The 25,581-nt window shown below is 58.7% G+C and overlaps 2 protein-coding genes across 4 annotated transcripts in view; one reads left to right on the plus strand and one right to left on the minus strand.

Annotated features, from left to right (window-relative positions):
* NIBAN2 (niban apoptosis regulator 2) overlaps window positions 1–19,156 on the plus strand; it is a 38,193-nt gene extending 19,037 nt beyond the window's left edge. The window contains exons 3-15 of one of the 3 annotated variants that reach the window (XM_071453795.1): window positions 3,005–3,133; window positions 3,216–3,321; window positions 4,749–4,916; window positions 9,309–9,424; window positions 9,505–9,609; window positions 11,511–11,673; window positions 12,466–12,653; window positions 12,832–12,987; window positions 13,566–13,682; window positions 14,508–14,615; window positions 14,724–14,835; window positions 16,407–17,494; window positions 17,570–19,156. In XM_071453795.1, the coding sequence (XP_071309896.1) occupies window positions 3,005–3,133; window positions 3,216–3,321; window positions 4,749–4,916; window positions 9,309–9,424; window positions 9,505–9,609; window positions 11,511–11,673; window positions 12,466–12,653; window positions 12,832–12,987; window positions 13,566–13,682; window positions 14,508–14,615; window positions 14,724–14,835; window positions 16,407–17,494; window positions 17,570–17,836 (2,823 nt within the window). In that variant the 3' untranslated portion in view covers window positions 17,837–19,156. Of the gene's footprint in view, window positions 1–3,004; window positions 3,134–3,215; window positions 3,322–4,748; window positions 4,917–9,308; window positions 9,425–9,504; window positions 9,610–11,510; window positions 11,674–12,465; window positions 12,654–12,831; window positions 12,988–13,565; window positions 13,683–14,507; window positions 14,616–14,723; window positions 14,836–16,406 lie in introns of all 3 variants that reach the window. The other 2 variants (XM_071453793.1, XM_071453792.1) reach the window with 2 other exon arrangements.
* SLC31A2 (solute carrier family 31 member 2) lies at window positions 19,126–25,411 on the minus strand. Its single transcript, XM_071453796.1, has 4 exons — window positions 25,214–25,411; window positions 22,458–22,524; window positions 20,980–21,151; window positions 19,126–19,994 (listed from the first exon to the last, which is right to left on the minus strand). The coding sequence occupies exons 1-4, from the start codon at window positions 25,217–25,219 to the stop codon at window positions 19,826–19,828; spliced, it is 414 nt and encodes a 137-aa protein (XP_071309897.1). The 5' UTR covers window positions 25,220–25,411; the 3' UTR covers window positions 19,126–19,825.
* Between the last annotated feature and the right edge of the window lie 170 nt (window positions 25,412–25,581).

Consider the following 25,581-nt stretch of genomic DNA (forward strand, 5'->3'; position numbering starts at 1 on the left):
GGGCACCCCAGGGGCTCCCCAGCCCCACAGCCTGGCCCACACCTGCCTGTCCCAAATATTTCCTGGGGCTGGGAGGAGCCCCCTGGGTGCCTCCCTGAGGTGGGGAGGGTGTGTGAGGAGGGGACAGCTGTGCTGGGGCTCCCAGGGTGCTGGTGGCTCCCCAGGGTCCCCAGAGCCATGTCAGGGCTCAGCCTGGGTTTTATTCCATCAGCAGCTGGTCTGCCATGTGTCTCCTGCCTGGCTAAAGGGATGGGATTGGTGCTGTGGCTCTGTGGGATCCTGCCTTCCCCTCTTCCCCAAGGCAGATCAGCTCAGCTGGGGCTGCTCACAAGCTGACATGGCTTGGGGAGCTCCCTGGGCTGGTTTTCTTGGGGTCCTGCCTGGCCAGGTTGGTGGAGCTGCTGTCCTTGAAAGCAGCAAGAGATGTGATTGCACATGGCCACAGGCTGCTGCTTTTGTCTGGGGCTTAAAGGGGTGGCTCTGCTCAGGAATCTGGGCAATGCCTCCCTGAGCTCAGCCTCCAGCCCTGGCTGCTCACAGAGGCCGTGTCCCTGACCCACCCATGGAGGTGACACCTTGTCCAGGCACCAGGACACGTCCCATCTCCTCAGGGACCTGCCTGGGCCTGGGTGTGTTAGAAAAAACAAAGGAGTGGAGGTTCCTGGTGTCCTCAGCACCCTTGGGTGCCTCAGATGCCTTCAGCTCCCCCCGGGAGGTGCCTCCATCCCCAGGTTGGTTGCTTCATCCAAAAGCTCCAGCAAGCAGCCCAGGAATGTCTGAGGGACAGCAGCAGGGTCAGGAGGTCAGGGACACAGCAAGTCTTGGAAAAACCCCGTGTAGAAATAGGAATTCCTCCTGCTCAGTGTCTGTCTGCTGCCCAGCTCCTCCCAGGGTCCTGGCAGTGCCACTGGGACATGTCCCATGTACTGCCCAGCCTGTCCCAGGGTCCTGGCAGTGCCACTGGGATGTCCCATGTGCTGCCCACCCCCTTCCAAGGTCCTGGCAGTGCCACTGGAACATGTCCCATGTACTGCCCAGCTCCTCCCAGGGTCCTGGCAGTGCCACTGGGACATGTCCCATGTGCTGCCCAGCCTGTCCCAGGGTCCTGGCAGTGCCACTGGGATGTCCCATGTGCTGCCCAGCCTGTCCCAGGGTCCTGGCAGTGCCTGCTGGGGCAGAGTGGGATCCAAGCCCTGGCTGGTCCCTCCTGGAGGCCACCATGGTGGAGGGTGGGTGGCCTCAGGAGAGGAGGTGGCTGCTGCACGCTCCAGCCCTCACGAGAGCTCTCAGCTCTTGTTTATGTTCCTGGGATCATAAAAATTCCTGGGACAAATTGTTGGCTCCCTCAGGCAGGCTGTGTTTGGGATGGTGAAAACGCTGCTGGCCAAAAGGTGCTGGAGAGCTGGGGAGGGGCTGCACAGCCTGGGGGGCATGGGGTGTCCTTGGCCTGGTCCTGGCATGGAATCCTGGCAAGGAATCATGGAATGTTTGGGTTGGAAGGGACATTAAAGCCCATCCCATCCCACCCCTGCCATGGCAGGGACACCTCCCACTGTCCCAGGTGCTCCCAGCCCTGTCCAGCCTGGCCTTGGGCACTGCCAGGGATCCAGGGGCAGCCCCAGCTGCTCTGGGCACCCTGTGCCAGGGCCTGCCCACCCTCACAGGGAACAATTCCTTCCCAAAATCCACTAAAAATCTCTCCTAGTTTAAAAAAGCTGTCACTGGTCCTATTGAGGTCCAGAACATCTAAACATCATCTGGTGCTGGGCTCTCTGTGGTGGCTTCTTGCTTTTCCACTGTCCTGTCCCATCAGAAGACCCTGCTGGGCAGGGTTTGGTTCCTGCCACCTGCAGATGCCCCTGGCAGGACCTTCTGGCAGCAGTGGCACACAGCCTCCCCCTGCCCCAAGGCAGGGAAATTCCAGCTGGGGCTGGGAAGAGCTGCTGGAGAGCTCAGCTCCCACCTTCCCCTCAGCCAGGGGAGTTGGAGGGGTCAGCTGAGCTCAGTGTGTCCCTGGGGGAGATGCCAGGGACAGAGGTGTCACCACACTGACCAGAGGTGCCATCACGTGCTGGATGAGCCACCCCTCAAAGCTTTTCTAGGGCTGTGCCTGTGGGGCCCCTGAAGGCATCTCCCAAATGCACCAATTCAGGCACCAAAATTTGTGCTGCTGTGGGAGGTGATGCAGTGGAGACCCTCAGCACGGCCCTGGAGAAGAAACACCCACCCAGGCCACCATGGATGGACCTCACTGAGCTGCCCAGGGCAGAGCTGTCCCCTCCCTGATCCCCTGTTGTCTCAGTTTGAAAAGCCAGGTGTCTGCTAAAGAGGGCAGGAGCCTCCCCTGAAATGGAAAATGTAAACCCCCTCCTTCTGAATTATTATAAATTTGAAATTAAGGGGCTCTCAGGCAAAGATATGGGAGCAGGAGTAACAGTTCTTTACTAGGAAAATTAAAATACAAATGAAATAGCACAAAAAAACCCCAAACCATTGCCAGAGTGAGAGCAGTCCCTGTTCCCTGTGTGTCAGGGGGGTGGCACAGCCCCATCCCATGGGGGCTCAGCCCTCCTGCAGTGCCAGCTGTGGCTCTGCTGGAGCAGGGATCCTGCACAAGGGGGGAGTTTTCCTCTGCAGCTCCAGGGCTGCTGGAGATGGGCCTGGGCTCCCTCTGGCCATGCAGGGCAGCAGAAGCTGCTCCTCTGGCAATGCACTGGGCAAAGGCTGCTGGGCTGTGCCAGGCTCACATTGGATCCAGGTAGGAATGCTTGGCTCCTGCCCTGGGCAATGCAGCATCTCCCCATGGGATGCTGGAATTGGATCAGCCCTGCAGGGACACTCAGTGGCCATGGACAGCAGAGATCTCCTGCAGGGAGGATTGGCTGGGGGAGAGATCAAGAAAAAACTGCCCATGGACAGCAGAGAACTGCCCCAGCTCTGACAGTGGTGACAGGACACACATTGCTTGGCAGTCTAGGACACCTGTGCTGTCCCCTCCCTGCAGGTTCCACTGGAGGACCACGTCATCTACTCAGGCAACATCTTCCAGTACATCGAGGAGAACAAGAAGTGGAGGAATCGCTTCTGCGTGGTGCCCCACAACTACGGGCTGGTCCTCTACGAGAACAAACTGGTGAGGACAGCCCCCCTTTCATCCCCTCCAGAGGGGTCATTCCCCAGGGGACACCCCACCCATGACCATTTCTCCTGCTCAGGCCTATGAGCGGGAGCAGCAGCCCCGGGTGTTGGTCAACAGCGCTGGCTACAAGGTCCTCACCTCCGTGGAGCAGTACCTGGAGCTGGTCAACAACAGCCTGCCTGGTGAGGGGACCTTTGTGTGGGTTTAAGGGTGTGATCCCTGAGGGACTTCAGAGAAGAATGATTGTGGGGTGTTGTATCCTTGGGAACCTTCAGAAAAGGGTGATTGTGGGGTGTAGCATTCCTGGGAACCTCCTGGCAAGTGTGAGTTTGAGGGGTAGCATTCCTCAGGACCTTCTAGAAAAGGTAGGTTTGGAGTATAGGATCCCTGAGGATCTTTTAGAAAAGGTTTGGGGTGTAGCATCCTTAAAGACCTTCTAGAATGGGCAGATTTGGGGTGTAGCATCACTAGGAACCTACTGGAAATTGTGGGGTGTAGCATTCCTGAGGACCTTCAGAAAAGGGTGATTTTGGGGTGTTATATCCCTGGAACCTTCCAAAAAGGTGGGTTTGGGGTGTAGCATCCTTAAAGACCTTCTGGAAGGGGTTTGGGGCATAAGATCCCTGAGGGCCTTCACTAAAGGGTGATTTTGTGGTGTTACATCCCTGGGAACCTTCTAGAAAAGGTGGGTTTAGGGTGTGGCATCCTTAAAGACCTTCTAGATATGGCAGATTTGAGGTGTAGCATCCCTGGGAACCTACTGGAAAGGGTGAGTTTGGGGTGTTATATCACTGGAAACCTTCCAGAAAAGGTGGGCTTAGGGTGGAGCATCCCTAAAGACCTTCTAGAAGGGGTAGTTTTAGGATGTAGCATCCCTAAGGACCTTCAGAAAAGGGTGATTTGGGGTGGTAGCATCCCTGAGGACCTTTTGGAAAGGGGGAATGTTGGGATGTACCCTTGAAGAACCTCTGGAAGGGGTAGGTTTGGGTGTGGCATTCCTGGGGACCTTTGGGAAGAGGCTGTTTTAGGGTGCAGCATCCCAGGGATGCTGGAAGGGGTCATTTGAGGGTGTAGAATCCCTGAGGGGCTGCTGGAAAAAGTGGGGTTTGGGTGTAGCACCCTTGAAGACCTTCAGGGATGGGGTTTTTGGGGATAATTTTTTGTTGGTTTTTGGTTTTTTTTCTGGGCAGTGAGTGGGGTTGTAGGGAAGGAGAACAGCCCTGACCCCACAGTGGGGTGTGGGATTTGCTCAGGTCCTGCCACAGCTACCAGGGAGGGAGGGAGGGAGGAAGGAAGGAAGGAAGGAAGGAAGGAAGGAAGGAAGGAAGGAAGGAAGGAAGGAAGGAAGATAATAGGAAAATAGGAAAGAAAATAATAGGAAGTAAAATGTGTCCATGACTCTGTGTCAACCACATGATTTTTAATTACTTTTAATTTTCAATTTTCATCCTGATCTCCTTTTTGGGAAAATGAAGCTCTTTTTGCATTTTTTTTAGAACAGCTCCCAGGAAAGGCCTGGGAAGGAGCTGCAGGGTCTGTGTGAATCCTGCAGCTTCCCCATCCCTGTCCGTCCCCCTCTCCCTCTGAATCCACCCCCTCTTTTCCACAGGTGTGACACCGAAATCTGGGCACTCTCCCATCCTGAAGTGCCCCACGGATTTCCCCCTGGTGCTGTGGCACCCCTATGCCAGGCACTACTATTTCTGTGTGATGACGGGCAAGGAGCAGGAGAAGTGGCGGGCGGTGTTCCAGGACTGCGTGCGGCACTGCAACAACGGTGGGTGACACCTGGGGACACTGCAGCCACCTCCTGCTCCACACAGGCACCTGCAGAGGCCAGCCTGGGGCTCTGGGGAGAGGGGATGCTTTGCAGCTCGTGAGGAGTTGGGTGGGAGTTGTTGAGGGACTTTGGAGAAGGGAAGTGTAGCCACGTTTCTCTTTACAGAGAAAAGCAAGATGTGATTCTTCCCAAGAATATTTCTGGGTTTTGCATTCTCTGTGAACTCCACATTCTCTGGGTTTTCTTTCTCAGAGAAAGGAAAAAGCCAGAAATATTCTTGAGAAGAATTGTGCCTTTCTCTTCTTTTTGTGAAGAGAAATGTGGCTACAGGGAAGGATCCAGGGAGGGCCTTCCAGTGCCTGGAGGGGCTCCAGGAGAGCTGGAGAGGGATTTTGGACAAGGGATGGAGGGACAGGACACAGGGAATGGCCTCCAGTGCCAGAGGGCAGGGATGGGTGGATACTGGGAATTAGGAATTGTTCCCTGGCAGGGTGTGAGACCCTGGCACAGAGCAGCTGGGGCTGCCCCTGGATCCCTGTGAGTGTCCAAGGCCAGGCTGGAAGCACCCTGGGATAGTGGGACATGCCCCTGCCCACAGCAGGGGTTTTAAGGATGATTTTAAGGTTCCTTTTAACCCAAACCAGTCTGAGATTCCATGACTGAGCATCTCATCAAGGCCAGCATCACCCCCAGCTCCCTGGAGCATCCCTGTGCCCAGCTCCATCCTCTGCCCATGAGGAACTATTACCCAGAGCCTGCACAGAGCCTGGCTCCAGAGCTGCCCTCATGCCTATTTCCCACCCTGAGGGAGAAAATATTTGTTAATTAAAATCACCAAACCCCAAAACTCCCCCCAGGGGCTGCCAGGGCTGTGGGCAGGGGGTGCAGGGCTCTGGGCAGGGGTGCAGGGCTGTGCAGCTGGGTGGAGGCAGGACCTGCCTCCCACATCAGTGATACTCTGGCAGGAAAACACGATTTTCCTGCTTGGCTGTGGCCTGGGCATTCCTGGGCTGAGCCCCAAGTCCTGGCCATGCTTGGGATGGTGAGAAATTTCCTGAGGAAGGCGGTGCCAGAGCTGAAACCTGCTCGAAATCAGGTGTTTTAGTGGGCATTTTAGACTCTGCCCAATTTCTAAATGCTTCTTTCATTCCTGGGAACTCTGGGGAGCCTCAATTTTGCCTTAGTTTTGCCAGAGCTGCTGTAATAGGGTGAGATCTGGAGCCTGGGTTTCACTGAGGGTTCCCACCCCCCCATATTGGATTAAATTTCCTGAAAAACTGCTCTTTTTATTTTTATTTTGTGCTGGGGGTGTCTGAGCTCGTTGGGCTGAATGTGCCCCCTCCTTTATGTGGGGCTGGGTGCTGTGACCCCTCAATTCCACCTCATTTCTGGGTGAGCTCAGCACCCCAGAACCCTCTGTGCTGGCTGGAGCAGCAGCTGTGAGCAAAACCAGCTCTGGATAAAAGAGGAATTGATCTCCTGCTAACAAACCTCCAATTTTCATCTCTAATTCCCCTCCCACCTGCCGGGTGCTGCTGAGGGACACAGGGGAGGTGTGAGCCCCTCCACCACCCCCTCTGCCAGCCAGAAAATCCTCTCCTCCCTCTCCTTGTCCTCAGCATGTGATGGAAAAGCCTTCCCAAGTGGGCAGTGGCCAGGGAGGGCTCAGTGCTGCATTCCTCCAGCCTGGATTTGTCTGTGACTTTGTTCTTCCTGCCTCTCTCTGCTCCTGGGAGCTCCAGGATCCTGTTTCATATTCCATGAAGGCTCTTTTGTTGTTGGAAAGCACTTTAGCTTGTTGGGTTTTTTTTTTTTTCTCCCCTAAATTAGAGGCTCTGTTTCTGCCTCTGGTTGTGATTGGTGTGGGAATTTTCAGCTCCCTGTCTCAGGCTGTGTTTGTGGAACAGCAGCTCCTCTGTGGGGACTGGGGATGTGCAGCTCTGTTCCTCACACAGACGGGGTCAGCCTGGTGTCCCTGGAGCCCCTGGCTGCTCCAAAACTGTCCCTTGGCCAGTCTGGTGCCACCTGGGGCTGGGCAGTGCCCACCCAAGGGCTCCTGACCCTTGTTCCAGGATGGTTTGAATTTAAAGGGACCTTAAATCCCATCCAGTGCCACCCCTGCCATGGCAGGGACACCTCCCACTGTCCCAGGTGCTCCCAGCCCTGTCCAGCCTGGCCTTGGGCACTGCCAGGGATCCAGGGGCAGCCCCAGCTGCTCTGGGCACCCTGTGCCAGGGCCTGCCCACCCTTACAGGGAACAATTCCTAATTCCCAATATCCCATCCAGCCCTGCCCTCTGGCAGTGGGAGCCATTCCCTGTGTCCTGTCCCTCCAGGTCCTTAACCACACATTAATGAAGGAAACTCATTACATTTGCCCTGGGAAGTGGCACAGGGGCTTCTTGCACCAGCCCTGCCTGGACAGGCACAGGGCTGGGGACAGACTCAGGGATGTCCCCAGGCTCAGCCTGGAGTGAGTGACCTTGGGAAGGCTCCTGGGAGGCAAATCCTGCCCCAGGCCTGGCAGGGACAGGAGGTGAGGATTGTCCCACCTGGGAGGAGATCTGAGCTCCATGGATGGAGCAGCTCCAACCCCTGGAAGCTCAGCCCAGCTCTGGCTCCCACCAAAGACTGAGAAAAGAGCAGATTTTACTTTCTCAGTGGTTTTTTCCCCTGATTATTAAGCTGCCCTTTAGCAAAAGCTGCTTAGGCTTGGAGTTAATTGTAATCCCCTTAGAAAAGTCTGTATGCACTGGGAAAGCTCTGCTCACTGCCCTGGGCTGTCCCTCCTGGACACCTGGACATGTCCCCAGCCCTGCCAGGAGCTGTGGAAGTTGTCACCAGTGTCCCCAGCCCTGCCAGGTGCTGTGGATGTGTCACCAGTGTCCCCAGCCCTGACAGGTGCTGTGGATGTGTCACCAGTGTCCCCAGCCCTGCCAGGTGCTGTGGAAGGTGTCACCAGTGTCCCCTGCCCTGCCAGGTGCTGTGGGACAGGTGTCAGGAGTGTCCCCAGCCCTGCCAGGTGCTGTGGGACAGGTGTCACCAGTGTCCCCAGCCCTGCCAGGTGCTGTGGGACAGGTGTCAGCAGTGTCCCCTGCCCTGCCAGGTGCTGTGGGACAGGCGTCAGCAGTGTCCCCAGCCCTGCCAGGTGCTGTGGAAGGTGTCACCAGTGTCCCCTGCCCTGCCAGGTGCTGTGGGACAGGCGTCAGCAGTGTCCCCAGCCCTGCCAGGTGCTGTGGGACAGGTGTCAGCAGTGTCCCCAGCCCTGCCAGGTGCTGTGGATGTGTCAGCAGTGCAGGGATGATCCCCTGGAGGCTCCCAGCAGGCTCAGATCCCCTCCTGATCCCCTCCTCGGGGCATGGGGAGGGGAGCTGGGCAGGAGGGTTCTCTCCCAGGGATGTTTCCCTGTCTGGCAGGGACCTGCAGGGCCCTGAGAGGCTGGGACAAGGCAGGGGACATGTGGCACAGCTCCTGGGCTGTGCTGCCTGCCTGCTGTGCCCATCTCCTCGCTGTCCCCAGCCCTGCCCCTCCTGCTGGGGGGCTGTGGCACCCGAGCCCCCCTCGTGCTGCAGTGACTCAACCTGGGGACAGCCCGGCCCTGACTCACTCCTGAGGCCTCTTGGCCACTTTCCTCTTCCTCCCAAGCCTCACTGCTCCCTACAGGGCCCCTCTTCCTCCAGCCCCCCCAGCTGCCCATCCCGCATTGTTGGGGGTCACCCAACACTGGTGATCCTGGTGAACCCTCCATCCTGGTGAGCCCCTGCTCCTGCTGTGCCTTTGGAGCTCACTGAGCTCCCAGGTCCCCATGCACCATTTGGGGTCACTGAGTCCCCATTTCCCTGTGCACCATTTGGGGTCACTGAGCTCCCATTTCCCCATGCAGAATTTGGGGTCACTGTGCCCCCATTTCCCTGTTCACCCTTTGGGGTCACTGTGCCCCCAAGTCCCCATGCAGAATTTGGGGTCACTGAGCCCCCAAGTCCCCATACAGAATTTGGGGTCACTGAGCCCCCAAGTCCCCATGCAGAATTTGGGGTCACTGAGCCCCCATTTCCCTGTGCACCCTTTGAGGTCCCTGAGCCCCCATTTCCCCGTGCACCTTTGGGGTCACTGAGCCCCCATTTCCCTGTGCACCATTTGGGGTCACTGAGCCCCCATCCTACCCAGGCTCCCTGCCCTCAGGGTGGCTCTGGAGGGGATCACTCTGGATGTATCAGGAGCTCCCCACCCTGTCAGGGGCAGTGCCTTGGGCCAGCATCCCCAGTCCTGGTGACAGCCCTGGGGGCTTGCACGGGTCCGGGGCTGTGGGGAAGCACACAGAGGTGGGCTGGGGGCGCTGGGCTGCCCCTCACTCCCAATTCCAGGCTGCTGAGCCGTGTCCCCTCCTCAGGGATCTCGGAGGACTCCAGAGTGGAGGCTCCCGCCTTCACGGACGCCATCCGCATGTACCGGCAGTCCAAGGAGCAGTACGGCACCTGGGACATGCTCTGCGGGAACGAGACCCAGGTGAGCCCCGCACCCCCAAACCGGGCTCAGAGAGCTGGGAGGGGCTCAGCAGGCTCCCCAAAAACCTCCTGCCTCCACAGGTCCTGAGCAACCTGGTGATGGAGGAGCTGCTCCCCGAGCTGAGGAGCACCATCGGCCCCCGGCTGAAGGGCAAAGCCCCGGAGCGCCAGCGGACCTGGATCCAGGTGTGGGGCTGGGGCTGCCGGGGGGGTCCCCAGCGTCCCTGCCCTCCCCTGCCCGCAGAGCCGGCTTGGGGAGCCTCCTTTCACCCATGGGCTCGATACCCACCTCCTTGCCCCGCTGGATTCGATGCCCACCTCCCTTCCCCACAGGGTTCTGTGCCCACCTCCCTTCCCCACAGGGTTCTGTGCCCATCTCTCTTCCCCATAGGGTTCTGTGCCCACCTCCCTTCCCCACAGGGTTCTGTGCCCACCTCCCTTCCCCACAGGCTTCTGTGCCCATTTCCCTTCCCCACAGGGTTCTGTGCCCATTTCCCTTCCCCGCTGGGTTCTGTGCCCACCTCCCTTCCCCACAGGGTTCTGTGCCCACCTCCCTTCCCCACAGGGTTCTGTGCCCACCTCCTCCTTTCCCCGCTGGGTTCTGTGCCCACCTCCCTTGCCCCGCTGGGTTCTGTGCCCACCTCCTCCTTTCCCCGCTGGGTTCTGTGCCCACCTCCCTTCCCCACAGGGTTCTGTGCCCATTTCCCTTCCCCGCTGGGTTCTGTGCCCATCTCCCTTCCCCACAGGGTTCTGTGCCCATCTCCCTTCCCCACAGGGTTCTGTGCCCACCTCCCTTCCCCACGGGGTTCTGTGCCCATTTCCCTTCCCCACAGGGTTCTGTGCCCATCTCCCTTCCCCGCTGGGTTCTGTGCCCACCTCCCTTCCCCGCTGGGCTCGGTGCCCACCGGCTTCGCTGCCCCCTTCTCCCGGCCCCTTCCAAAGAATCCGTGCTTTCTCCAGAGTGGATTTTTCAAGCTCCTTGAGTGCCCCTGCCCAGCCCTGCCCAGCCCCGCCTGGGGCCAGCCGAGCAAACAGGAGGAAGCCCAGCCCCGGAGCGAAGCCTGTCCCGGCTAAATTTAGCGAGCCATTTTTAGAACAGCGCAGGCTAAATCCAGCCCAAACCCTTGCGAAAGACTGAGGGCTCTTCAGAGCTGCCTGTTAAAACCTTAAACCCCGATAATTACCACCAGGCTCGTAATGGGCCACTTGAGCGGCCTGAAAACACACAAACGCTGCTTTTCCAATAGCTGCTGTGGCTGGGAAGGAGGGAGGAGGGGAGGGCTCTGCATCCTGCCAGCCCCAAAATCCCAGCCTTTGGCTCAAAGTGAGCGTGCAGCCTCAGCGAGCGGCTCCATCCTGCTCAGGAGGTTGGCTCTGGGAGCCCAGGGAGAGTGAACAGGGCAGGGAACAGATTTCGGGGTGGGCTGGGGCTCTCCTGCTTGGACCACCACTGTCCTTGGAACACCAGCATCCCCAGAGCTGCAGCATTTCCAGACATGCAGCATCCCCAGAGCTGCAGCATTTCCAGAGCTGCAGCATTTCCAGAGCTGCAGCATCCCCAGACCTGCAGCATCCCCAGACCTGCAGCATCCCCAGAGCTGCAGCATTTCCAGAGCTGCAGCATTTCCAGAGCTGCAGCATCCCCAGACCTGCAGCATCCCCAGACCTGCAGCATTTCCAGAGCTGCAGTATCCCCAGACCTGCAGCATCCCCAGAGCTGCAGCATCCCCAGACCTGCAGCATCCCCAGACCTGCAGCATCCCCAGACCTGCAGCATTTCCAGAGCTGCAGCATTTCCAGAGCTGCAGCATTCCCAGAGCTGCAGCATCCCCAGACCTGCAGCATCCCCAGCCCTACCTGGGGCAGGTTGCCTGATTGAGGCAGTGCTCACCTCTCTGCCCCTCCAGCACCACCTGGAAGCAATTTCTGCACTGCAGGAGCTCCATCTCACCCCGCTGGGGGGTCCCTGGTGTGGCAGCCCCTGGCAGGCTGAGGGGAAGGGTCCTGTCAGGGCACAGGAGATGATGGAGCTGCAGGCACTGTTTGGGGTGCAGCTGGAGGGTCTCTGACCCCCCCTGTGCCCCCAGGTGTCAGATGCTGTCTATAGGATGGTCTATGAGCTGGCCAAGGTGCAGTACGATGCAGCTGTGGCCAGGTGTGAGCAGGAGCGGCCGCAGCTGGAGAGCACCATCCGCACGGACATGGACCAGATCATCACCTCCAAGGAGCACCTGGCCAGCAAGATCCGAGGTACAGGGATGCCCTGGCACGTGTGGGTGTGCCCATGGCTCCTGGGGGGCTGTTCCTGGGGTGCAGCACAGCCCCTGGCACCCTTAGGGGGGTGCACGTCCCAGGGGATTGGGGGACAAGGTGGGCAGTCACCCCTATAGTGAAACAAGGTGACCCCTGGGGCAGGGAATGATTGGCATCTGACTCTATTGATTCAGAATGCTGAACATTCACTTTATTTAAACTATATTATATTACATTATAACTACATTAAAGAGAGATTACATTACATTATATTACATTACATTATATTATATTATATTACATTACATTATATTATAATCATACTTACTACTAACTGAAAAACTCATGACTGTCTGCAGACTGACAGTCCACACAGCTTGGACTTGATATGCTAATTAACATAATCTCCACCAGAATCTAATTACCAAATTCCTTCAGGTAAACAATCTTCCCACCACGTTCTGCATGTGCAAAACAGTAGGAGCAGCAAGCAGAGATAAAAGTTGTTTTCTCTCTGTGCTTCTCCAGGAAAAAAACCTGAGAGAGAGAATTATATCTCTGTTCAGAGAATGTGAATGCCACAACCCCCTGGCATGGCAGTGGGTGGTTCAGGACAGACCAGGGGCACTCTGCAGGAGTTCCTTGTGTTGTTGTGAAAGGGGAGACTCCTCCTGGAGGGGTTTGGAAGCAGAGGCAGCTCCTCCTCGTTGCTGGGGTGGGTTTAGGATGTGATGTGAAGGGCTGGAAGGACAGAGGAGCCTCACCATCCCCATCCCTGCTCTTTCCCAGCCTTTGTCCTGCCCAAGGCAGAGGTCTGTGTCCGTAACCACGTCCAGCCCTACATCTCCTCCATCCTGGAGGCCCTGATGACCCCCACGAGCCAGGGCTTTGCTGAGGCACGGGAGGTGTTCTTCAAGGAGGTCACCGACATGAACATGAACGTTGTTAACGAGGGCGGCCTGGAGAAGCTGGTGGAGGTGAGACCTGGTGGTGCTGGTGGTGCTCCTTGCCAGCTCAGGGGTGACAGGGCCAGTCCTGCTTCCACCCCAGGGTGGACAGCACTGGGAGAGCCCAGGCTGAGGAGAGTCCACCCATGTGGGGTGGAATGTCCCTGTCCTGAGTACGTGGAGAGGCTGAGCTTGGCTTTGTCCCCAGTACATGGAGAAGCTCTCCCACCTGGCCTTCCACCCCGTGAAGATGCAGTCGTGCTATGAGAAGATGGAGCAGCTGAAACTGGAGGGTCTGCAGCAGCGATTCGATGTCTCCAGCACGTCTGTCTTCAAGCAGAGGGCCCAGATCTACATGAGACAGGTGGGATGGGGACCAGGGTCCTCCCCAGTCCCCCTGGGCTGGGAACAGAGCTTTGGGGAGCCCAGGCTGGTCCAGGCTGGGATGTCTGTGCTGTCTCTTTGGTCTGGAGCCCATGGTGGGCTTGGGCATCCCAGCACAGCTGCCCCTTTGCCACAGAGGCCACTGGCACCAGCAAGGCCAGTGAGCCAAATCTGGGGTCTGATCCAGCCTAACCTGATGTGGAGTGTAGGGGATGAGGGGGTGCAACACCAGCTCTGAGCAACCTCCTCTCCCAGTGCCTTGATCCTGGGGGTGAGGGCTGTGGATGCCAGGCTGGGAGGTCAGGGATTTGTGCAGAGTGAAGGCTCATTGCCTGTTGGGTATTGGGAAGGAATTCTTCCCTGGCACAGGGTGCCCAGGGCAGCTGTGGCCTCCCCTGGATCCCTGGCAGTGCCCAAGGCCAGGCTGGACAGGGCTTGGAGCAGCCTGGGACAGTGGGAGGTGTCCCTGCCATGGCAGGGGTGGCACTGGATGGGATTTTAGGGTCCCTGCTCACCCTTTGGGTGCCCCCCACACTGACCATGTGTCTCTGGCCACAGCAAATGGACGATGCTGTGTACACCTTCGAGAGCCTGCTGCACCAGGAGCTGGGCAAGCTGCAGGGCAAGGACGAGCTCTGCAAATCCATCCAGCGCATCCTCGAGAGGGTGCTCAAGGTGAGCTGAAAGAGGAGCTCTTCTGAGCCAGGTCTTACAAGCTTTTGGAGGTCTATTTCACACCCAAGATAGCTCAGCTACCGTTGGAGGCATAAAATGAGCAGGATGGCTTCTGTTGCAGTGTTGAAAACAGAAGGGTTTAAATAAAAGGCAAAATAGCAAACTCTTTATAGAGAAAAACCGATCTAGGTGCAAGAGGTTCTTGCTCTTGGTAAAACACCTCACAAAAGCCATTAGGTTTTTTGTTCTCTTCTTTTTCTAATAAATTGCTCAGGTGGGACTTTTTGGCTCCTGTCCAATTGGCCATCCTTAAGTGTGAGGTGAAGTCCCCCAGGCCTATGAGATGGCTTTTTCACCTAATCGAGGAGAGAAACTTCTGGGCTTCTTTCCTTTTTAAGGGGACAAAGGAGAGTTTTGTCACTCTGTCAACAAGGGGCACATTCCTCCAGTGAGCCAGGGGGTCAGGCCTTTGGTGGCCTTTGGTGGCCTTGTTCCAGGGCCAGGGAAGAGGCTAGCAGTGATGTTACCCATTTCAAGTCTTTTGGGGGTTTCATGGATTTTGCTGGAGGAGCCAGGTCCCCTCTGAGCATATCTGTAAAAGCTCCCCAGGGTTCAGACTGGCCCCCAAACCCTCCTGCAGCCAGCAGTGCAAGAGTTGGCTCCTACCCAGGCTCAGAAACACTGGGAAACAGCTGCAGAGAGGGATGTGAGGCCAGGGGGGTCTGTGTGGATGGACTGGGGGGCAAATCTCAGGGGTTTGTGCCTGTGGAGAGGGGCAGCCAGCCCACAGCCCTGGGTGACATGGGACACCTTCTCACCCTGCAGAAATTCGACTATGACAGCAGCACCGTGAGGAAGAAGTTCTTCAGGGAGGCCCTGCTGCAGATCACCATCCCCTTCCTGTTGAAAAAGCTGGCACCCACCTGCAAGGGGGTAAGAAGGGAAAGTTTGGGGTGCAGGGAAGGACTGTCCACTCCCATGGAGGGGCTGGAGCATCCATTCCCCCCAACCTGCTGGGCTGAGCCACCTCTCCTCTGGCAGGAATTAGCCAAGTTTCAGGAGCTGATCTTTGAGGACTTTGCCAGCTTCATCCTGGTGGAGAACACCTACGAGGAGGTGGTGCTGCAGTCAGTGATGAAAGACATCATGCAAGGTAGGCTCCTGTGGCACCTGCTGAGGAGGGGGTGACCCCTGCAGGGTCCTGTGGCACCTGGAGAGGAGGGGGTGACCTCTGCAGGGTGCTGGGGGCTGTGTGAGGAGGGGGTGACCCCATGTAGGGTGCTGGGAGCTGAATGAGGGACCCTCTATGTGACCCTCTATGGACCTGCTGCAGGGTGCTGGGGGCTCTGTGAGGAGGGGGTGACCCTCTGCGGGATTTTGGGGGTTGTACAGGATTTTGGGGACAGCCTATGATAGGGGCTGGATAAGGAGGAGTGTTCCCATGCAGAGCCAGCTGGGGGCTGTATGAGGAGGGGTGAGTCCATGCTGGGGGGTGTATAAGGAGGGGGTGACCACATGTGGGATGCTGGGGGCTGTATGAAGAAGGGGTGACCCTTTGCAGGGTGCTGGGGGGTCTCTGAGGAGGGGTGATTCCATTCAGGGGATCAGCTCAGGGCTGGATGAGGTGGGGTGACCCCATACAGGGTGTTGGGGACTCTATAAGGAGGGGTGACCCCATACAAGGTGTTGGGGACTCTGTAAGGAGGGGTGACCCCCTGCAGGGTGCTGGGGGCTGTATGAGGAAGGGGTGACCACATGTGGGGTGCTGAGGGCTATATAAGCCCCTGCAGGGCTGGGGGCTGTATGAGGAAACCCTCTATGTGACCCTCTGCAGGGTGCTGGGGGGTCTCTGAGGAGGGGTGATTCCATTCAGGGGATCAGCTCAGGGCTGTATGAGGTGGGGTGACCCCATACAGGGTGCTGGGGACTCTATAAGGAGAGGTGACCCCATACAGGGTGTTGGGGACTCTGTAAGGAGGGGTGACCCCATACAGGGTGTTGGGGACTCTGTAAGGAGGGGTGACCCCATACAGGGTGTTGGGGACTCTGTAAGGAGCGGTGACACTATACAGGGTGCTGCAGACTCTATAAGGAGGGGTGACCCTGTGCAGGTTGCTGGGGACTCTATAAGGAGAGGTGACCCCATACAGGGTGTTGGGGACTCTGTAAGGAGGGTGACCCCATACAGGATGTTGGGAACTCTATAAGGAGAGGTGGCCCCATAGAGGGTGCTGGGGACTCTGTAAGGAGGGTGACCCCATACAGGATGTTGGGAACTCTATAAGGAGAGGTGGCCCCATACAGGATGTTGGGGACTCTGTAAGGAGGGTGACCCCATACAGGGTGCTGGGGACTCTATAAGGAGAGGTGGCCCCATACAGGGTGTTGGGGACTCTGTAAGGAGGGTGACCCCATACAGGATGTTGGGGACTCTGTAAGGAGGGTGACCCCATACAGGGTGTTGGGGACTCTATAAGGAGAGGTGGCCCCATACAGGGTGTTGGGGACTCTGTAAGGAGGGTGACCCCATAGAGGGTGTTGGGGCCTGCCTCAGAAGCAGCTTTCCCACCTGGCTGCCCCCCTGGCAGGGCTGAGCAGTGGGTGGGATGCTGCCCCCCCTGCCCAGCTCCAGCCACCTCTCCCACCACCCCGGGGAGGACTGGGCGAGGTGCCCCAGCCTGGCAGTGCCCGCAGCCCCCCTGAGCTGTCCCTCCTTGTCCCCAGCTGTGAAGGAGGCGGCCGTGCAGAGGAAGCACAACCTGTACAGGGACAGCATGGTGATGCACAACAGCGATCCCAACCTGCACCTGCTGGGAGAGGGCCTGCCCATCGACTGGAGCGAGGAGTACAGCGAGGAGCCCGCGGCCGAGCGGCGCCGCAGGGCCAAGCAGGTGGTGTCGGTCATCCAGGACGACGAGGGGGCCCTGCCCTATGGGGCTGAGGCCCTGCTGCAGCCCGGCTCCCCCGAGGCAGGGCAGGCAGAGCAGGCACAGCCCGAGGTGCCCCCGAGCCCCCCGGATGCGGTGCAGGAGATCCGGGAGGCGCTGGCACAGGAGAGCCTGGGGGACGGTGCCAGGCTGGAGGAGCGGCTGATGAACGGCACCGAGGGCAGCGGGGCCAGCGAGGAGGGCGTGCTGCTGGCAGGGGCTGCCCCAGGGGCTGCCACACAGCAGGGCCCAGCCCGGCATGGGGACGGGGTGTGCTGTGCCACAGCGGCAGCACCAGCACCTGGAGCTGAGGTGTCATCAGGAACGGGCAGAGAACGCATCACACCAGCATCCTCACCTGTCCCTGGAGCTGAGATCCCATCAGGAACAGGGAGAGAACATGTCACACCAGCATCCTCACCTGTGTCTGGAGCTGAGGTGTCATCAGGAACAGGGAGAGAACGCGTCACACCAGCATCCTCACCTGTGTCTGGAGCTGAGATCCCATCAGGAACGGGCAGAGAACATGTCACACCAGCATCCTCACCTGTGTCTGGAGCTGAGGTGTCATCAGGAACAGGAAGAGAACATGTCACACCAGCATCCTCACCTGTGTCTGGAGCTGAGATCCCATCAGGAACAGGGAGAGAACATGTCACACCAGCATCCTCACCTGTGTCTGGAGCTGAGGTGTCATCAGGAGCTGGGACACGCCGGGCTGCACCAGCACCGCCTGTGCCTAGAGCTGAGGTGTCAGCAGGGGGGCAGTGTGCCACACCAGCACTGTCACCTGTCCCTGGAGCTGAGGTCCCATCAGGGACTGGGAGACAACATCCTGCACCAGCATCACCTGTGTCCAGAGCTGATGTCCCATCAGAGGCTGAGGTGCCCCATGTCACACCAAGATCATCCGTGCCAGCTTCCCCCGTGTCTGCAGCTGATGTCCCATCAGAGGCTGAGGTGCCCCATGTCACACCAAGGTCATCCGTGCCAGCGTCCCCCGTGCCCAGAGCTGATGTCCCATCAGTGCCCAGCGTGCCGCAGGGCACGGCAGCCCCGGCCAGCCCCCGAGCCGATGTCCCAGCAGAGGCCGAGGTGCCCCGTGTCACAGCAGCACCACCCGGAGGGCAGAGCCCATCAGCAGCGTGTCACCAGCGTGGAGACAAGGAGCCAGGCGAGCCCAGGGCCACCGCAGAGAGCAGTGAGGGGGTGCAGACTGAGTTCTAGCCCCAGCCCCTGCCATGGACTGGCCCCGGTGACACTGGGGCTGGGGGAGGGGGACAGGAGCCCCGGGATGGAGAGCAGCACTGCGGGAGAGGGAGGGGATGGGGACACCCAGACCTTACTGCCTAAGGGGGTCCCACTGCCACAGCCCCACTGGGTCCGACTGGGGTGGCCCCAGCCTGGCTTGGGGCATCCCCTGCGCTCTGCTCTGTCCTTCTTCTGCCTTATTTTCTTTCCTACTGAGGAGATGCTTTACTGAAGAGCTTTATCTGCCCCCCACACCAGTGCCTAGGGCTGCTGGGGGGGCTGGCACTAGCCCTGCTGAGGGTGGGTGTGTGGGACACTCCTGGCTGTCCCCACGGCTGTCCCTGCCCCAATCTGGAGCACTTCCTGGGAGCCTGCCCACTGCCAACCCCACTGCCAGCTCCAGGAGTGCCAGTGGGAGCAGGGGCTGCAGATGACAAACAGGATGGCAAATGGGGACACAACAGGGACAGCAACACTGGGGGGCTTGAGCCACTGCTGAGGGGAGAGCACTAGGACAGCTGTGGGTTGCTGGTGCCCAGGCTGGGCTCACAGCATCTAGGCCGGGCTCACAGCATCCAGGTCGGGCTTACAACATCCAGGTCGGGCTTACAACATCCAGACTGGGCACACAGCATCCAGGCCGGGCTCACAGCCCCCAGTGCCCACCCCCAGCCACCCTCACCCCTAGGAGCTATTCTAGGAGCTATTTTAAGTTCAGAGTTCAGTCTCTGGGAAAGGTGGCACTCAGGCCACCTGTGCCTGGCAGGACAGGAAAGGTGGCACTCAGGCCGTGTCCCAGCTGTGCCTGGCAGGACTGGGATAACTCCAGGCTCAGCTTGCTGTGCAGTGGAGAGATCCCAGATCTCCTCAGCACCTTCCATGGATGGCTTCTCCAGCTTTGCAGATTTTGGCATCTGCTGTGCTGGCTGAGCAAAGAGCAGGAGTTACTGACCCCTCTGTGTGTCATGGGGACAGGAGTGCTGCAGCCCCACACAGTGATGCCAAAAGCCCTGGAGGTGCTGGGGGTCTGCAGGACCCCTGGATGGGACACCTGGAGCAGGGACCAGCACCCCAACACCCACCTGTGCCTAGGTGCCACCATTGCTGCCTCAGAAGGGGGGTGCCCAGCCTAACCCACTCAGGGGAGCCCCCAAAGTGCCTTGGGAGGCCCCCCTCAAAGTGCCTTTCTCTGTGAACTTCAAACCTGTCTCTTTCAGGATATTTTATTAAGAAAGTTATACAAATGTTTAAAGATATGCTTATAATAATTAATAAAATGGAAAAGCTTTATTTAAAGCCAGAGGAGACTCTCCTTATTGCTGAAGCATCTCCCTGGATAGGGCCTGGGACCCCCAGTCCCACTGTGAGACCCAGGGGTGTCACATCCTGAGCCCACCCAGCAGTGACACAAACCAGGAGTGGAGCTGAGATGATTTTATTCAAAGGGGTGTCCTGAGGAAGCAGCAAGAGGCACCAGGAGCAGCATTTCCCCCCTGGCACAGCCACACCAGCAGCTCAGGGGCTGCTCCAGCCCCATCCCTGAAGCACAGGAGCGGGGTGGGGGTGGCAGGGCCCCCCAGTGTCCCCAAAGGCACTGTGTGAAGAGGGGGCAGCTCTGGGCAGGAGGGTCCCTGTCCCCAGCAAGTCACTGGGTCACTCCTGTTCCAGCCAGGAGGAACCTCCTTGAAAAGCAGGGAGGGGAGGAAATGCCAGCACCCCCCCCCCTGCTGTCACCACCCGGACAAAGGTCCCTGAGAGCCGGGGGACAGCCACCAGCCAAGGCCAGGGCTGGCCATGGGGCTCCCTGTCCCCAGAGCGGGGCCAGCCCTGAGGGGCCCCAGCAAGTCCTTGGGGTTCTGTGTCCCACAGAGCACAGGGACAGAGACAGCCCCAGCAGAAGTGACAGCAGCTATTCCAGACAAAGGAGCAGGAGGTGGGACACGTGTGCCACCACCTCGGGGGGCTCTAGCCCCGGCCCAGCAGGGGATACACCATGAAGTAGCCCAGGGTGGAGCCTGCAATGGCCCCCAGGAAGATCCAGGCATTGTAGGACATGACTGCCAGCATCACCATATAGCCCAGCACCACCTGCAGCACGTGGAACAGAGTCTGGCCCACATGGAACCAGAACCACCTGGGGAAGGAGAGGGGGAATGCCATCAACGAGGGGCTGGGACAGCTGGAATCACCTCCCACCAGGAGCCTGGAGAGCCCAGAGGGGGTTTGGGCAGCAGGGAGTGGGGTGGGGGCTACAAACAGCAGCTCAGGGGGAAATCCTGCTCCAAAATCAAAGGGGCTGGCAGTAAGAGCAGCCTCAGGAATGATCTGGGATTAAATACAAGAGGAAAAACCCAGGGCTTGGCTCCAAAGGAAGAACTGCCAGGGCCAGGCTTGTGGGGACTGAGCTGCTGCTTGTGCCCATCCCCAAACCAGCAGGACCATCCTGCACCCTGCACAACCACTCCTGGAGGGGAACCTGAGCTTCTGGCCACCACCCTGGACTGGAGGATCTGGAGGGGCTGGGCTGTCCCTGGAGCCCCCTCCCCAGGCTGTATGTACCCCCCCTTCCCTGGGAGCCCACAGCTCCTCCTCACAGCCCTTCTCCCCTCTGTGCTGGCCATGGCCCCACAGATCCATCCCTGAGCCCTGGGGCGGGTGCCAGGGGCTGTACACACCCCTCTTCTCTGGGAGCTCACAGCTCCTCTTCACAGCCATGGCCCCACAGAGCCATCCCTGACCTGCCAGGGGGGTGCCAGGGGTCCCTGCCCTGCACAGGGTCTGGAGGGGCTGGGCTGCCCCAGGCTGTACACGCCCCTCATCCCTGGGAGGAGCTCACAGCCCATCTCCCCTCTGTGCTGGCCATGGCCCCAGATCCATCCCTGAGCCCTGGGGTGGGTGCCAGGGGCTGTACACACCCCTCTTTTCTGGGAGTTCACAGCCCTTGTCCACTCTGTGCTGGCCATGGCCCCACAGATCCATCCCTGAGCCCCGGGGTGGTTGTCTGGGGCTGTACACACCCCTCTTCTCTGGGAGCTCACAGCCCTTGTCCCCTCTGTGCTGGCCATGGCCCCAGATCCATCCCTGAGCCCCAGGGTGGGTGTCTGGGGTCCCTGGGGTACCTGCCCTGCGCGGGGTCGCTCTGTTCCTCCTCCTGGGGCTCGGTCAGGGCCTCGTGGCTGAGGCTGCGGGGCAGTGCCAGCAGCGCCCGCCGCAGCAGCACGGCCTTGCCCATCTTCACGGCCTCATAGAGCACAGAGAGCAGCAGGATCACCAGCACCGAGAGCACCATCCCTGCAGGAGAGACAGCCCAACACTGCCATGCACGGGGAGAGCCTCTGGGGGTGACAGGGACACGGCAGGGCCCGGCACAGGGGGTTGGGAATAGCCATGAGTGATGGAGGGGGGGGTCCTGGCACTGGGCTGGGCAGCAGGGTTGTTAAATGGCAGGAAATTGTGAGCTTAGTTTTTTAACTCACAGAATTAGGTTGGGAAAGCTCTCTGAGGCCATTAAGGCCAACCTGTGACCTCACCCAACAGCACCTTGTCACCCAGACCATGGCACTGAATGTCCCATCCAGTCCCTCCTCAAACACCTCCAGGGACAGTGACTCCTCCCTGGGCAGCCTCTTCCAATGAAGAATTTTTTCCTAAATTCTTAATTTAGGAAAATGGAAGAATAAACTAAGCCTAAACTTCTCCTGGCTCAGCTTAAGGCTGTGCCCTCTTGTCCTAGAGAGCTGCTGTGAAACAAATACACAGCTTTGCATTGACTCCAAAACAAACATGGGAGTTAAAATATGATCTTGGGAGAATAAACAAAACCAGAACAAAGAGTGAAAGTGGGAAGCTGAGCCATTCCTGAGTGCTCTGGGGGCTTCACACAGCTCCCTGCCTGCTGCTCTTGGCTTGGGAGGATCAACCCCGGCCTGGGGCATGCCCAGGGCACAGCACACATCAGCAGGGAGGGGCAGGTCCTGCCAAAAACTGCTCCAGGAGCCCACACAGCTCTGCAGTGAGGGGATGGAGGGATGGATGGATGGATGGATGGATGGATGGGACAGGGATGGAGAGATGGAGGGATGGACAGGGGTTGAGGGACAGGGATGGAGGCATGGAGGGATGGATGGAAAGATGAAGGGATCGACAGGGATGGAGAGATGGATGGATGGATGGAGGGATGGACAGGGATGGATGGAAGGATAAAGGAACAGGGATGGAAGGATGGATGGAAGCATGGATGGATGGATGGATGGAGGAACAGGGATGGAAGGATGGACAGGAATGGATGGATGGATGGATGGGGTTGGACAGGGATGGATGGAGGGAGGGAGGGATGGATAGGGACGGATGGACAGATGGAGGGATGGAGGGATGGATGGATGGATAGGGACGGATGGATGGAGGGATGGATGGATAGGACAGGGATGGAGAAATGGAGGGACAGGGATGGAGAAATGGAGGGACAGGGATGGAGAAATGGAGGGACAGGGATGAAAGAACAGGGATGGAAGGATGGATAGAGGGATGGACAGGAATGGATGGATGGATGGATGGATGGATGGATGGATGGAGGGATGTCCCAGTGCTGGCAGCCTACCTGTGGGGCTGTGGACACTCCAGAAGTCGAAGAGCAGCACTACTGTGTCCGAGAAGTAGAAGGTCATCTGGAAAAGAGGCCAGGGAAGGGCAGTGCAGGAGCCCCTCGGGGTGATGGGTGCCCACACTGCAGCAGCCCTGCACCCCCACCCTGGCATGCTCATCTGGGGATTCACCAAATGGTGCAAGTTTCTCTCCAGGTCTGAAACGGGAAGAGGAACTTGCACAGACAATCACAGTCACACTGACTGGGCTGAACTCTCCCTGTCAGCTCCAGCAGGACATTTCCATCCCCATGTCTGGGCTGTGACAAAAAGCCAGTTTACCACTGTGACAAAGAGAGACGAATCCAGGACTTCTCTTGAGGAGAGAAGGTCCCTGGGGACAGGTGGAGGCTGAGGGGAAGCTGGTGGGCAGATCCTCTGCTCCCCTCTGCCTCTCTCCCAGGGCAGAGAAACCTCCTGCACTGCCAGGACACCCAAAAACTCAACCACCAAGGCACCCAGAGCCACAAGTGTGACTACCCAACAATGGGGACCAGGTCCAGGGGTGCCTCCCTGGCACAGGAGCATCAATCCCAACGCTGCCAGGACCTGCAAAGGCAGCACCCCTCCTCCTTCACCCTGCTGGAACAGGAGGAGCAGGAATTGCTCTTGTGTAACATCAGCTGCAGAGCTCATGCCCAGCTGCCCCATCTTGCTCAAAAGGTGGAATTTTGCTGGGTTTTTCATGCTCCCTTTGGTGAAGCTCCCTAGGAGGTGTTTGTGGAGCTCACAGCTGCTCCTCTCCTGCACAGATCCGTGTTTGGCTGCTCTTTCCTGCCTTTTCCAACACCAGCAGAGGTGACTGACGGGAGCAGGACCAGCCTCAGCCAGAAATACCATCCAACACCCCGTGGGTGTTCAGGCCACAGTCCGGCTCCAATTACAGCCCTCGGCCCTCCTTGGCCACAGCACATTAGCAAATGTAATTGCCTCACCCTTTTAAGCCTCCTTCGGCCACAGGTTAATGATAATTAGCCCTTAAATGAAGCTATTTCTCCTTCATAGGCTTCACCCACAAGTGGTGGAAGGAGCAGGTGACTGTTTTAGGGATGGGGGATAGAAGTGACGGGCAGAATCAGAGTCATTAACTTTTGAAAAACTCTCTAAGATCATGAAATCCAAGCATTACCCCAGCATGCCAAGGCCTCCACTAAACCCTGTCCCCAAGTGCCACCCCTCTGTGTTTTTTGAACAATTCCAGGCATGGTGATTCCACCCTTTCCCTGGGCAGCCTGTTCCAGAGATCCAGAAGATCCCTTTGCTGCCCCAGCCTGGGGTGGAGCCACATGTTTTTGGGGTGCCCAGCATGGGTGTGACACCAAAATGATGCTCCTTGGGCCAACAGCAATGCCACAGAGAGATTTCTTGGTGGGTGAAGGTCAAGAGGCCAAAATCCTAAAAATCCCTGCATTCTTCCCAACAGGGAAGAGCCACCCCCACCAGGGAGATGCCCCAGGGTGTTGAGGGATGTTGTTCAGAGGGTGGATTGGGATTGGATTGAGCAGGCTCCCAGGTGAGGCTGCACCCAGCTCCTCCCCCGCAGGAATTCACACCGGGAACAAAAACTTGTTGGGAAATCTCCTGTGCTCAAGGTGCATTTAGGGCTGGATCTGCTGCACTTTTGGGGTTATTCTAGCAAAACCAGTGGTGCCTGCACAGAGCAGTGCCAGGCTGCATCCCAGCCTGCTGCTCCAGCCTAACTGGGATGTCTGATCCCACACTTTGGGATAAAGCTGCAGCACCCTGACCCCCCTCTGGACAGTCCCAGCTACAGCCCACACTGGGGACACACTGGTTATGAGGGTGTCCCCAAACTGGGAACCTCCTCAGGACTGTGTCACCCCCAGGCCTTGCTGCTTCAGGGGGCTGGGAGCCCTAAACATCAAACAGAACCATGAAATGGTTTGGGTTCTAAGGGATCCTAAAGCCCATTTTGTCCCAGTCTTGCCATGGGCAGGGACACCTTTCACTATCCCAGGCTGCTCCAAGCCCTGTCCAACCTGATCCTGGACACTTACAGGGAGATTTAAGGGGTTCTGGGGGGATTCATGGGGTTCCAGGGGGGGATCCACGGGGTTCCAGAGAGATTTAAGGGGCTGCAGAGTAGATTCTCAGGGCTCCAGAGGGGATTTAAGGGGATCCAGGGGAATTCATGGGGTTCCAGGTGGGGATTCATGTGGTCCTAGGGGGGATCACGGGCTTCCAGGAATATTTAAGGGGTTCCAGGGGGGAATCACGGGGTTCCAGGGGGGATTTCCAGGGTTCCAGGGTGGAATCATGGGGTTCCAGGGGGGATTTAAGGGGTTCCAGGCAGGAATTAATGGGATTCCAGGGTGGAATCATGGGGTTACAGAAGGGATTTAAGGAGATCCAAGGGGATTCACGGGGTTCCAGGAGGGATTTAAGGGGATCCAGAGTGAAATCACAGGGTTCCAGGCGGATTTAAGGGGTTCCGGGGTGAAATCACGGGGTTCCAGGGTGGAATAGGGGAATCCAGGGTGAAATCACGGGGTTCCAGGGGGATTTCTGGGGTTCCAGGGGGGAATCACGGGGTTGCAGAGGGGATTTAATGGGATCCAAGGGGATTCACAGGGTTCCAGGGGGGATTCTCGGGGTTCCGGGTTGGAATCTGGGGGTTCCGGGGGGATTTCCGGGGTTCCAGGGAGGTCTCCCGGTAGCGGCAGTGCCGTGCCCGTCCCGTCCCGGGGCTCACCTGCATGGTGGCGGCGGCGGCAGCGGGCGCGGGGCCCGGCCCGTTCCCCCCGGGGCCGCTGTCCCGGCGCTGTCACAGCGATGTCGCGGCGCTGTCCCGGCGCTGTCCCGGCCTGTCACGGGGATGTGGCGGCGCTGTCGCTGTGCCGTGTCTCGGCGCGGGGCTCTCCGGGAGCCGTAGTGCGGGGCGGGCCCAGGCCCGTCCCCTCCTCCCCGCGGCCCTGCCGGGCTCAGCGCCCTGGGTACGGCCCGGCCCGGCCCGGCCCCTGCGCTCAACGCGGCTTCGCTTTCCCTTCGCTCCCGGCTCCATCCCGGCCCCGGGGCTGAGCTAAGGACCCCAAGGGGTTTTCTGCTGGTCACCCCCGGCAC

This window comes from Agelaius tricolor, unplaced genomic scaffold (genome assembly GCF_023055355.1).
Source record: "Agelaius tricolor isolate 1412-34295 unplaced genomic scaffold, bAgeTri1.0.p SCAF_37, whole genome shotgun sequence".
In the NCBI taxonomy this organism is placed as follows: domain Eukaryota; kingdom Metazoa; phylum Chordata; class Aves; order Passeriformes; family Icteridae; genus Agelaius; species Agelaius tricolor.

What these genes read in the sequence shown, in the direction of transcription:
- SLC31A2 (XM_071453796.1), bottom strand. An exon ending in GAGTGTCCACAGCCCCACAG is followed by an intron (nt 21,152 to 22,457) that starts GTAGGCTGCCAG and finishes TCTCTCCTGCAG; the next exon opens with GGATGGTGCTCTCGGTGCTG. An exon ending in AGCGACCCCGCGCAGGGCAG is followed by an intron (nt 19,995 to 20,979) that starts GTACCCCAGGGA and finishes CTCCTTCCCCAG; the next exon opens with GTGGTTCTGGTTCCATGTGG.